The sequence below is a fragment of the Lycorma delicatula genome, chromosome 1 (genome assembly GCF_047948215.1).
Source record: "Lycorma delicatula isolate Av1 chromosome 1, ASM4794821v1, whole genome shotgun sequence".
Taxonomy (NCBI): domain Eukaryota; kingdom Metazoa; phylum Arthropoda; class Insecta; order Hemiptera; family Fulgoridae; genus Lycorma; species Lycorma delicatula.
The window spans coordinates 256,385,651-256,398,963 of record NC_134455.1 but is presented as its reverse complement, the minus strand read 5'-3'; the positions used below and the strand labels follow the sequence as shown (position 1 = coordinate 256,398,963).

The 13,313-nt window shown below is 33.6% G+C and overlaps 1 protein-coding gene across 1 annotated transcript in view; it reads right to left on the bottom strand.

Annotated features, from left to right (window-relative positions):
- kl-3 (dynein heavy chain 8, axonemal kl-3) overlaps positions 1–13,313 on the bottom strand; it is a 744,292-nt gene that overhangs the window by 36,643 nt on the left and 694,336 nt on the right. Inside the window, exons 32-33 of the mRNA XM_075354364.1 lie at positions 11,581–11,857; positions 1,631–1,817 (exon numbers count right to left, since the gene is read on the bottom strand). Coding sequence (XP_075210479.1) covers positions 1,631–1,817; positions 11,581–11,857 — 464 coding nt within the window. The remainder of the gene's footprint in view (positions 1–1,630; positions 1,818–11,580; positions 11,858–13,313) is intronic.

Here is a 13,313-nt window from a genome sequence, read left to right as displayed (position 1 = left end):
TGTACTCTGACAAACTACATAAATCATGATTTAGAATGTACAAAATAGATTCTTTGTTTGTTGAATCATCTCAAATTAAATGCTATTGAGAATGTTTGGGCATGTGTTAAAAATTACATTGCCCTAAAGAATGTAATATTCATTTAGAAAACACAATAGAACTGGCAAAAGAAAAATTAATTTAGAAAAATAAATCTAAACTTCAGGAAGGCAGTTTGCAAAAATGCCTTCCAGAAATTTATGGGAAATTATTTAAAAGTTGAACCGGTTAGATAAAATTTTAGAGCATTTTATTATAAAATTACATGAAACTGATTTCATCTGACATTTCTGTAGACAACAGTGATGATGAAGAGGAGAACATACTGTAATGTGTTAATTTAGCGAGTAGTAAAAATGATTTATGGAACCAATTTAGAAATGGTGTAGAATAATAATGTGATTAATTTTGGAATTACGGTAAGTCACTGGTTTTTAATAAGTTAATTTTTTACGTTACTATTAGCATCATGATGATAATATTTGGTAATGATTTTTTTTTATTAATTTGGTGACAAATAAGATTCTATTGACATCAACTGAGTTTAAGATTTATTAGATGATTTATAGCATATGTTTTATTTAATATATTTGATTTGCTTATAGTTTTAATTATGAATGTTGGACACATGGTAATGATTCTTAGAATTAAAAACTATCATGAATTAATGTTATCATCCAAGATCATATAGAACTAGGTTAAACTGAAGGTTTGCTCAATGCATTCATGTCTGCAGAGTGAAACTCTCTCTGTTACTGGATCGATCACAACTAAGAGTTCACGCAACTCATAAGCCACCATTTGCCAAACTGTAAATAATATTTTTAGCCAAAATCTAAGAATAAGAACAAAAATGATTAATAATGACTGTTGTTCTAGGCAATTCCAGTAAAGAATAAGTTATCAAAATCATTGAAAATCTTAGATAAAGTTGAAAGTTTTACTTATACAACCTATCAAAGATGCATGCATAAGTTTTGGTGGGCAACTGAATTGGAGGTTAAATGGTTTCAGTATTTTAAGACTACATTTATGCTTTCTACTAGGATTGTATAAAATGACAAATGTCATTTTGGATTTTTTCTTTTAATTTTTATTTAAATTCTGGCTAAAATGCTTGTTTTACAATGCATTCTTATTTTCTAATTTATTTCAATAACCATTTATTTCAATGCATTCTTATTTCCATTTATTTGTGACTAACTGCAGTAGTATGAGAACAGGATCTTGTATTGGTATTGTTTGTTCTTGTAAGATTTCAACATTTTTAAAGATATCTTATTCCACTGGATTTGTTATATTCTTGGATAAACACATACAATGCAAATGTACATCTCCAATAAATTGAAAATGATGTTTTCGTAAGCACAAAAAAATATATACCTCACAGTACTACAGCATAAAACTGTAATCTACATGTATCAGTAGGGTGTAATTAATTAATACAATCTTATTTTCAGAAATGAATGGCTTCATGCGTATCTAATACCAAAGTTTAATGTTAAATCAATATATCATGCAGAATTTTGTTGGATAGAATTACTTCTTTTATTTTATGTATAAAGTGAGAGACTAATTACTTAACAGTACCTTGAGGTGGTTCATTTGTGAATTTGAGTGATATTTGCAGCAGTGATATTGGAAACTTTGGATGTGGTTCAGTTGTAATCCATATTCTAAATTCTAGATGAGGGTTTTCAGCTTCAGATAATGCAATAAACAATTCATTCATATATTCTAGACCAAGATGACAATTCTGGAGCAGCACCCAACCACCCTTGGCAAAATAGAATTCTAGCAATATTATTATTGTAATGATATAGTTAATTAATCTCTGCATAAGATTATTGATCAAGTTACTACACTAAAAATCTACATTATTATTCTAATATATTAAGTAAATGAAAAAAAAAAAATTAGTAATATTCCATATTAACTCTCCATTACTTTTCTTGGCATGAAGAGGATACACAAATTTTGTTTTTGAACATTTTTTGAAAGCAGTGATATCCTTTATTATCCAGACAATGACACCCTTTTTACCTTCATTTCTACACTGTTAACAAACAAGTTTCAGTGTTGATCTTGTTGCTTTATGATGTGCTTGGTTAGTTTGTTAAACAAGAGAAGTGTCTGCTTTGCTAAATACACTATTGCATATGATATTTTCCGTTTTTTTTTTATTTTTACTTATTTGTTGTTTTATTTTTATAAAGTCCTAATTTCAGACTTTTTTGTTCTTTATCACAAAAATTAATAAATAATTTATAATTAGTTTTTTGTGGCTATTTGTGTATCACAAATATGATTTAGTTTATAAATGTGTAAGTATAATAGTGTTAAAAAAGGTTACCAATCAAAAAGAATAAGTATGAGTTGCAATAAGAACAGATGAATGAGGACTTTTCAGATGGTGACTAATAAGAAATAATTTCACCTTCATTACAAACTTCAGAATATAATTACTAAACTTTGCTGATCAAATGACTTTTGACTGTTAAATAGCAAGAACTAATTTTTATTTAGTGAAAAGTAGATTCATTAATTAGATCATAACAGTGGTGGATAAAAATCACTGCTAAAAATATTTTCAGATTTTTCAAATTTATCAAATACAGGCAATGTAACTAAACTTAACCTTTGTCTTAAACCAGCGTTTTTCAACCTTTCGAAAAGGATATGTATTCATATCTTTTCGGATATGAAAGGTTGATATTGTTATTGTGCCCCCCTCACAATAACAATATATACAATAATGATGTATTTTGAGTTCATATGACCTATAAGTATGTATTTTGTTTACTATGACCTTAATTACAAACCTTACAAATTTTCTAAGAATAAGTAAATTTATTGATATTTGGCAACACCGATCTGCTACATTGCAAACATTTATAAATGCTGCATCTCATTTAAGTTCAGCCAATCTCAGTCGAGTCGATCCTTCTATCAGTATCGAATTTATAGTGAATGTATATGTTTTTGGCTTTGGTTTGCTTGGCATTTCCCCCGCCACCACCCCATTCGGTCACCCTAAAGCATAAGACCGAATGTCTGTGCCACAAACGGCTACTGAGCCACGAAACAGTTTAGCGACCAGTGTCCTAACTAGCTCCTAGAGCTAACCTAAAAGTGTGAGTGGATAAGCATGTTACCATACACCACTCACTTGCGTGTCCCACCGCCAACTTGTCATATGTCACTAAATTGGGTAGGTGCACCTCGTCAACTACTAAAACATATATGACTCAATATAATTAATTTATTTTGTCAAGACAGCAATTCACTGCCACGTCTAGGCCGCTGAATGCCAGCAAGTACCTGTCCACCATTAAAGTGCTTGGTGTCTTAATCTGGCTGGTAGCCAGCCATATTTCTTGATTAGCTTTCTACAGCAGCGCGGTAGGAGTCTTTCCTTTAGGTAAACTACTGATGTTGGTTGAACAAAGCAACTGTGTCAAGAACTCCCACACGGCCCAAAAATACGGCTCTTGCCACATTGGCTCGCTGTTTGTGCCCAATTTTCCCCTTGACCTCTAAGTTCCAGGGTGGCCTGAGTTCTGGCGCCCCCCAAGAGCTGGGCAGTCGAACATCATGTGTTCGTTTGACTGAACCTCCCCGCAGATGCACAGCTCATCAGCTGCCAGGTGGAATCAAAACAAATATTGGTTTAAATTTACATCGTTGGAGAGCACTTGGGCTCCCATTGCTGTTAAAAACGATGTAGAGGGCTACCATCTCCCCAGATCCTGTATAAATCTATACAAGGACCTTCCCTTAGTTGTGGCGTGTCATTCTTGCTGCCATGCTTGTGCATCACAGAGATGGTGTCCGCCGCTACTTGCCTAATGTGGTTGCTAAACAACAACTTCTCATCAAACATAACACCTAGGTACTTATGAAGTCTCACTCGACTGATTACACAGCACAGCTGGTTATGATAATTTATCTGCACCCTTGAGAACCATAAACTTCGTCTTGGGCACAGAAATCCTTAAATTTTGAATGTCCATCCAGTCCTCTGCGGTTGACAAAGCCGCCTATGCTCGGTCTTCTAGCTGCTGTCGTGAATTACCATGAACTAACAGGAGACAGTCATCAGCAAAAGCCTGGGATATGACTCCTTTTGGGAATGTCAGTTCCAAAAATCCATCGAATACCAGGTTTTACATCAAGGGATTGAGAACAGAGCCCTGCAGGCTTCCTCTGGTGACTGACTTTTCCACAACTAGGTGCCCATGCTTAAACAGAGCCATGCGATCAGACAAGTAGTCTTGTACTATGGCCTGCAGGGCTACAGGAACATTGTGGCGTTCCAACTCATAGAGAACAGAACTCCAACACAAGGAAGGAAATGCCGCCTCTATGTCAATAAAAATTGCCAATACATATTTACAGTCGATGCTTTCCACCTCGGCAAGACCATTTAAGATGCAATCCTTGGTACCAGGCCCTTTTATGAAGCCATACTGGCCTCGATGTAGAAATGAGTTTAGATTTTGGCAGAGTTAGCTCACAGCAGCTCACCCCCCCCCCCCCCCCCCCTTCAGCACCACACCTAGCATTGGCAAAACAGATCATGGTCATGTCTCCCACTCCTGTGCAAAAGGTAAAATTAAGAAGCACAACTGCAACCAACTCGAACAGCTAAGGATGCCAATCTCATACTTCACAGGGAGTACTTTAGCAAAACCATTGCCTCACTGCCAGTGTAAGCAGAAGTACCGAAGTTCCTTGTCGTTGCCAGTTCCAGACATGTGGATAGATATTATCGCATTATTATTTTTTTTTTTTTTTGAGGTTTTTTAGGGGCATCGACTACTTTGGTCATTAGCCCCATCCCACTTCAAAAAAAAAAATAAAAAAAAAGGTTCAGTAATTCATTTTCATGAATCGAAAATGTCCAAAATTTCACATTCTTTTATAATTTCAAATCCAACAAATTACCGCCTAGGCTTTCCTTTCGGCCATCCTTTCTTGCGTTTTTCCATTCTGCGAACGGCCTCAACTTCCGATGACAGTGTGTCTGAGGCTTCGGACATGGCATCGTCTTCTCTTTCTGATGCCAATGACGTTCGCCGGCTTAAATCAGGTGATGAAAGCTTCAATGGTGCTGTGAGCATCGTTGCGATTGAATCTAAACTCGCAAGCGATGCACTTTCGGCGGCTGATGTACTTGATTCAATGTCTAAGGCTGTGCTTGGGCCGGCTGATACAGATGCTCTCGCCACAGTTGTTCTCTGAGCTTTTGGGGCCTCTGTACGTACAGTTTTATTATCGTCTGTGTCTGGTGCTTTTTCGATAGTTACTTGCACCTCCATTTTGTTTGACACAGATTTTTCCTGTACTCTTGTCACAGTATCCTTAGCTATATGACTCGTCATCGGAGTGATCTTTTGATCTTTGTCAGATAAATCAAGACTTTTCTTCATTACGTCTATTGATGGCATTATAATCAAAGATTTTGCCGGTTTTTTAAACTGCGCTGGTACGGGTCTTATGTCAGCGACGTCAGTCCGGGAATGACCCTTCTCATGTTTACTTTGTTGTTTCTGATGAGTCGACTCGATCTTGGAATCAATGATTCTTTCTATCATTGTCGCGAGACTTGGTGCCATCGTATTAAGCAACTGCTCCACGTTGATTTTAGATGTGGGGGGAAGAAGATTGACAATCTTCTTCGCTTCAGGGTAGCTGACTTTTTGAAGCGTTTTAACTTCCTGAATGGCTGTTTCTGATTTGTATACTGGGCAGTTCCTAGATCGACAGTTATGGTGCCCTTTACAATTAACATACTGGAGGGTCTTTACATGGATCACCCTCATGTATCTTCATTCCGCATATGCAAATTTCTTGCGTTTCACATCTAGCTGCAGTGTGTCCGAAACGTTGACACTTAAAACATCTCATCGGCTGCGGAATAAATGCCCGTACATCAAGCCGATGGATGCCAGCTTGTACCTTTTCAGGAAGATTTGGCCAATTGAATGCCAAAACATGCGAGGCCGAAGGAAGAATCTCACCATTTCGTCTCATAGTAAGTCTGCGACAATGTGTCACTCCCTGACTAAACATTTCCTGCACTATTTCTTCTTCAGTACAGTTAAGAAGATCACGGCAAACAACAACTCCTCTGGATGTATTAAGTGTACTATGCGGTTGGACAGTAACCGCAAATTTACCGATCTTCTTCAACGCCTGGACTTTCTGGCTTTGCATGTCATTGATAGTTTCGACATGTAATCCATTAAACGTCTTACGGATTTCCTTGACAGGACCACCAGCACAATTTGTAATCTCTCTAGCAATTAAGAATGGACTTACCTTTTGGAAGTTACCATTCTCTTTCGTAATGACCAAAAATCTTGGTTTGGGAACATTATTTCCAAACAAAGCTCTTCTTAAATCTTTACTGATTTTATCAGCATCTTTTCTCATCTTATCACTCTCCTTACTTTTTTTCCTCATCGCTTGTGGCGAATCGGCGGTTTCTAAACGAGAGTGTTTACGTGCACCCTCTGCCACGTTGGTTTGTTCAGGAATATTCATGAACATTTATCCCTTCTGTAGCAAGGCTAGCCGCCGGGGTACACCCCCACTCCAGGGCTACTAACCTTGGAGGTCCGATCCGGTACTCCGGTGGAACCGGCATATGTTCTGGCAGAGAGCAGATGCGCAATCTCTGCACTGACTCCAGGCTCCTACTCACCGAAGCTTTCAGAGCTCCCATGCACCGACATACATGGGCACCATTGCTACATGCTTGCCATCGCAGGGGGCATGTGGACAACGGAAGGGTCTCTGTTACACCTGCAATAACAGTGACCCTGGCCACCACATCGCCAGCTCTAAATTTGGTATGTGTACGCTTCCTAATCATTTAATTCTTCATATCCTGCAGGCAGCTAAAAAGTCCCATCCATCTGGTGACCTGAAGATGGAAACACGTCAAAAAGAGTAATGTATCCGAGGAATTATTCGGAGCCCCGTTAGCCAGCTATAAGTATTGTACATAAGTACAGCTTTTACCACCCTGGACGTGGGAACCTACCTCAGGGCATTATTATTATTATTATTATATTTTTTTTTTCTTAAAGGAGTACTTAGATAAAATAATGTAAATTATAATTTAAATAATGTAAATGAAGTAAGTCCAAAGTAAATTTTAACTATAAAAAAGTGATTATAAAAAATCTATTATTTAGTGTATTATAGATGCCATTATTTATAGAGGTAATTTTTCGGAAACAAATTTTTCTTCAAAACTAATTCTGACAGCATTTTTATTTTTAGTTTTTGAAACAATTGTATACATAATTTCGGAATTTTCAGTGATTGGATGGTAACAGACAGTTTCAAAACAGATAGTTTCAAATTTTTTGAATTGAGGTCCTCCAAGTAGAAAAATATCATTTGTATAAGAATGAACAGACAACAATGATTGGTTTAAAAAATCAGAACTTTATCCAGTGCCATTTCAAAAGCAAACAGCAACATGACACTCAGAGCAAATCTTGCTACTCATTTTCAATTCATAACATTATGCTAAGCATTAAATAAAGTTGTTAAAACTGATAATCCTTAAAAATGAAATGTGACAATTCAGAAATTACAGTTTACCTAGTTTACATTGTTCAATTTACAGGATAAATCTTAAAAATATGAAAAATTCAAAATTTTTTGTATGTTTCATCCTATGTATAACCAAACAAGTTGAAGGAAGGAACATCTTTTTTGCTTTCTGCAGTACATATTCTCTAGTTATCTTCTTTTATTTATTTCTTTTTTCTTTTTTATAATTTAAAAAGAATTGATTTTTAACTATATATTTTCACAATATTGAATGTTCACTTAGTTTAGTCTATAAATAATATTTTACTGGCAAACACTTGCATAATAATTTACAGAAGGTGTTGAAAATGTTATCCATTCAATTATCTGAACTTGTAAACTCATTTGACCATGTTCCTGGGTACTCTTGTCAGTTGTAGTACCACTATTCTTGTCTGTTGTCAGTTGATGGCATTGGTAATGTTTGTCTTCAATTCCTGCAGGGTGTGTGGATTGCTCCTATAAACAATTTCTTTTAATCAACCAAAGAAGTTTGGACTAGTCAGATCAGGGGACCTTGGTGGCCCCAATCCTTTTAGAAATGAAGCTTCCGTGAAAAAACCCTATGGCGTCTCCACACTAGAATAAGCTGTTTACCAAGTGGCACCGTCCTGTTGCAACTAGCAGTCATGCTCATCCTCTTGCTGTAAGTCTAAGAACTGTTGGATATTTTCTTTGTAAATGGCAGCATCCACAGTTTTTTTAAAAACTGGGGTCTTATTATACATCAACTTGAAACCCCATACTACACACCTTTTTGTAGGTGTAGGGGAAATTCAAAGAAATTGTGCAAGTTTTCAGAACCACAAGTCTGGTAGTTCTGACAATTAACATACCCTTTCTTTTTTTCTTGTTTAGCCTCCAGGAAATACTGTTCAGGTAGTACTTCAGAGGATGAATGAGGATGATATGTATGAGTGCAGGGTAGTCTTATACAGTCTCAGTTCGACCATTCCTGGGATGTGTGGTTAATTGAAATCCAACCACCAAAGAACACCGGTATCCACGATCTAATATTCAAATCTGTACTAGGTCTTGAATGCTGGAACTCTCGACTTCCAAATCAGCTGATTTGAGAAGACGCGTTCACCACTACAACAATTCGGTGGGTTCAATCAACATTCTCACCAGGGTGAAACTACACTTTATCTGTGAAAAACACTTGATCTAAAATGCCAATATTGCCTCCAATGAAGTTCTTAAACCATTGATAGTAATGAACCCTTTCAGCATAATGAGAATTAGTTAGCTCATGAAAAACCTGCACTTCATGCAAATAACATTTCAGCATTCTCCTCATTCAGTGTGAGCAGCCCAGTGAAATGTTGTTTTCCCAGCTTAGTTTCTGTAAAGATTTATGGGGAGATCTTGTAACTGCAACTTCAGTGTTCTGTACGATCTGTGTCGTTAAAACTGACCTATATCAGGCATGTTTCTGGTCTAAAACCAAACCTGTTTCACAAAATTTTATAATTAACTTCTGAATAACACTTTTCAATGATGCTTCCTTTTCAAATTTCTCCCTGCACTTTTGCAGACATACAACATGAGATTTAATCTCTAAATAAGTATCCATCACAAATTCACATTTTTCAACAGCAAATCGCATTTTAACAAACAACAACACACAATTACACAACATGGTACAAAATCAAATGCTTGACACAGACTAGCAATACTCAAATTTGCAGGCAATAAAACAGTCCTCCCCACTCCCAGCTTCAGTCATACCAACATCTTCCATATTATTTACCCATCTCACACCAATATATACATTTTAACAAAAATGTACATTTAGTATAAACCATTTAGAGATGAGGCCTCTTTTAAGTTGAATACTCTGTAGATGTGGCAACAATGGTTTTGTTTTTAATACAGAAATGTATAGACAAATAAATGTGATTATTAATCAAATAACTAACATTGTTAGTCAAAGTGTTTGATGATGACAAAAAAAGTTTCATAATCAGAAACACAATTTTATTTAAAATCTATAAACTTAGTGAATTATTTGTACTATATTTGATTCATATGAAAGCTCTTTTACACAACTTATATAGCAAAAATGTTATTCTATTAATAAAATAAAAATTACTTCATGGTTGATTAAACAGTGAACAATACAACTGTTTTTATTTGTATAAATATTGATGCATATCTTGGGTGCCACAACCTTTGTGATTAACACATGGCACTCACGAAAATGGTATGGCCAGTCTCAAGAATATAATAATAAGTATCCCATGACATACACACTAGAAAATGAGGGGTGAAATGATTTTCTACTGCCTCTTCACATAGTACACACATCTTTGTACGCCATCAAATACACTTAATTTTTTTTTATAAAAATGTTAATACCACTTACTTTTAGGGTGTTATTATTATATTGTTGTTTTGAACTATCTATCAATTGTTTTATTTAGATTTGTAAATAACTTAACCAAATGCACTATCAGAAAAAAAAATTTTACTAACATTTATAACAAAAAAATTTTTTTTTCTTAATTTTATAACAAATAAATATGTTATGGCCACTAATAATGTTTATAAAATTATTCGTTTTATACTGTTTAGCTTTGCTAGCTGAATGATAAATTAGATGACGAACATCAATTTATCAAGAACTGCACATCTTTGTAGTTTAATAGTTAATTTTACCTATATTTTGTCCATGACAATAAATGAAAAAAATTATTTAAAACTATAAAGTTTTAAACAAAACAAAATTTCTATGCTCTTACTGACTTAAGGACTTTTTCAGTCACTCTTGCGACCATGATTAAACTACTAACGTAGGAATTAAAGTAGTTTACTCTTTGGGAGATGTTCAGATTGCCAATCAAGATGCCAATGATTTCTGCTTGTTAATTTATGAATAAATTATGATTAACACATAAATTCAGCGATCACTCATGTACTCTTCCTTTTATAATAAAATAATATTACTCTTTAAAAACATCTTCACTTATTAACCTAAACAAGGGTCATAGTAATGAATTTTGTCCTCCTCACCAGATTATTTCATTATATTCTACCAATTGTTCAGGGGTCTGCTGAAGTAATTGTTTTAGTGATATCAATATTGGGTTCAACACCATGATTCATTCATGATATCTGTACATCATCATTGCTGAATTCATTACATTTCTGAATTTTCCCATATATTATGAACTAATCTCATTTGATAACCATTGCTGTTTATTGTACATTTAGTTGTAGCATATTCATTTCATTCAGCAGTAACAATGTTATGAGTCAGTATTTTGATTTGTTCCACATCAAAAGTATGCAACAGACTGTATCAGTGGTTATACAATCATATTTCTTCTGTAAAGGTCAATCAATTGCTATGCAAAAGTTGTCTGTTTGTTAACAATATTGTCAAGATAAAAATTTGGTTCATCAGAATAAAACAAATTGTTTAAAATTTCAAGGTTATACAGAAGATTTCACAGAATTGTCTGAATTTTTTAATGATTTTTATCTAATTACTATATCTTATCTTATCTATTTTTATCCTATTACTATACCCAAGTATTTGTCTTTCTTTATTACTTGTAAGAATGAAAAGTTTATCTTTAAGAATACTGAAACCAATATTTCTTAGAAGGTTCAAAGTCATATTATTGTTCAACATTGTGATTGGAATCCAGAAGATTAACCTACCTTCTGGTCTTTTAATGACAGAGTTTATATTTACAGAATGATTTTCCCTGGGCAATCAAATTTAAACTGCCTTGGTGGTTTTGTAACAAGTAGACTTTTTTTCATCAACTTTATATATCTACAATGTTTGCACGACAGAAACAAAAAGCATTTAATCATGAGAAAATAATATATCCTCTATATTCATATTTACTGTATAATAAGAAAAACTATCAGCAATTAAACAGATTATAAAGTCAATTAAATTAAAAAAAACTTACTTGGTGCATGAAAAGTGCTACAAGTTTACGAGCATGAATTTCCTGACCCTGACCCATAGATATAGTTCGACATTCGATCTCATGTCTTTTGCTTGCTGCTTCGATGAGTGGTGTTGGATCTGAACCCATACTAAGAAAACAAATCATTGGTGTTAATTGTCTTGATTCATTTATTAACTGATCAATATCCAGAATTACTGGTTCTGTGAAACGGACACCAAGTGAAGGACCCAAGTATTTTTTTGACTGAGCAAGAGCACGATCAGGACACCAAGCTCTGAAAATTAAAAGCTCTATTAAAGAGTTTTGAAATGAAAACAATGTTTTAACCCCTAACATATTACACTATTTTTCTTCAGTTATTATTTCAATAAATAACAACCAGACACACATTTCCTACAAAAACCTTTTGTAATTTTAGGCAAAAGATACAATACATCTAAACAATCAAAAATAATAATGATAATTTAATTATTTTCAAAAAATTGAGATACCTTTTGAAAAGGAATGCTCTTTTTTAAATTAGATTGCTTTCATTTTTTTTTTTTTTAAATTAATCATTATTACAGAATGTGATTTTTGATAATCTGATGTTTAGATTCAGTTATTAAATTTATTTTCCATTCTATTTAAAGTATGGAATGGTAGGAAATAATTTTTGTTTTTGGGGGTAAGGAAATTTTTTTCTAATTTTCCACAGAAATAAGGCTCATATTTCATTTTAAAATTCTTTCCAAAAGAAATATATATATTTTTTTGCTAATTCAACGTATAAACTTAAAGTTAATGCATCTCCAAAATTATTATTTTTTTTTTCATTTTTAACAGTTTTAAAATAATGCCACAAAATGTAAGTGTACAGCTGTTATTTTAATGAACAGTAATTGATAACAAAAAATTTTTTTAACATTATGTAAAATGAAACATAATGAAAATTTTTAATACTTTTTGGAAAAACCTAAAACAGGAATTTAGAAACACTTATCTTAACTTTTTTAAATGCACAACTAGTAGGGAAATAAACTTTTCAAAGAGCCAACCTGGGACACATTCTTTTCGTAATGAGTATGGGGAACTGGAGAAGGGAACATACATGTACAGTGTAAAAGGAAAAGAAACATTACTTTAATACATTACTGTTATTAAAGTTGTTTTATTTTATGAAACTAAGATAAGTCATCTTAAGTTCAGATGCTATTTTACTTTCCAATAATACTTTGCTGAGATACCTGCAGCTACCAACAGCTTTCTTTTCTTTTATATAAAAAAAATAAAAAAATAAAATTGAATATGTTCTAACTGAAAATTAATCCTAACTTAAAGTTCTACTTTTATGAAGCTCATGTTAAACCAGTTCCTTATATCATTCCAATGTGATGATATAAAGCTAAATATCGTCTCTACAAAACTATTTGAACAGGAAATACTAAGAATCTTACTAATAAATAATGTTAAATTTTTTAACTTGCAATGATTAGTCTCCAGAACTGCAAAAATATCCACCCGCTTTTTATCTACAGGCTTCTCTTGATGTTTCAACTGTTCATTAATTAAATCTTTCATATCTACAAATTCATTATAAAGACTGTCCATGCATAAAATGCCCCACTTGTTCAAACACGCGAAAGTACACTGAATAGAGTTTTGGTTAAAAATTTGATGAAATCCTGTTTTATTGGGTATTCATTTTTTTAGGTTTTTTTAAGTTTATTTGCAGTTAAGTAACCAAAAAT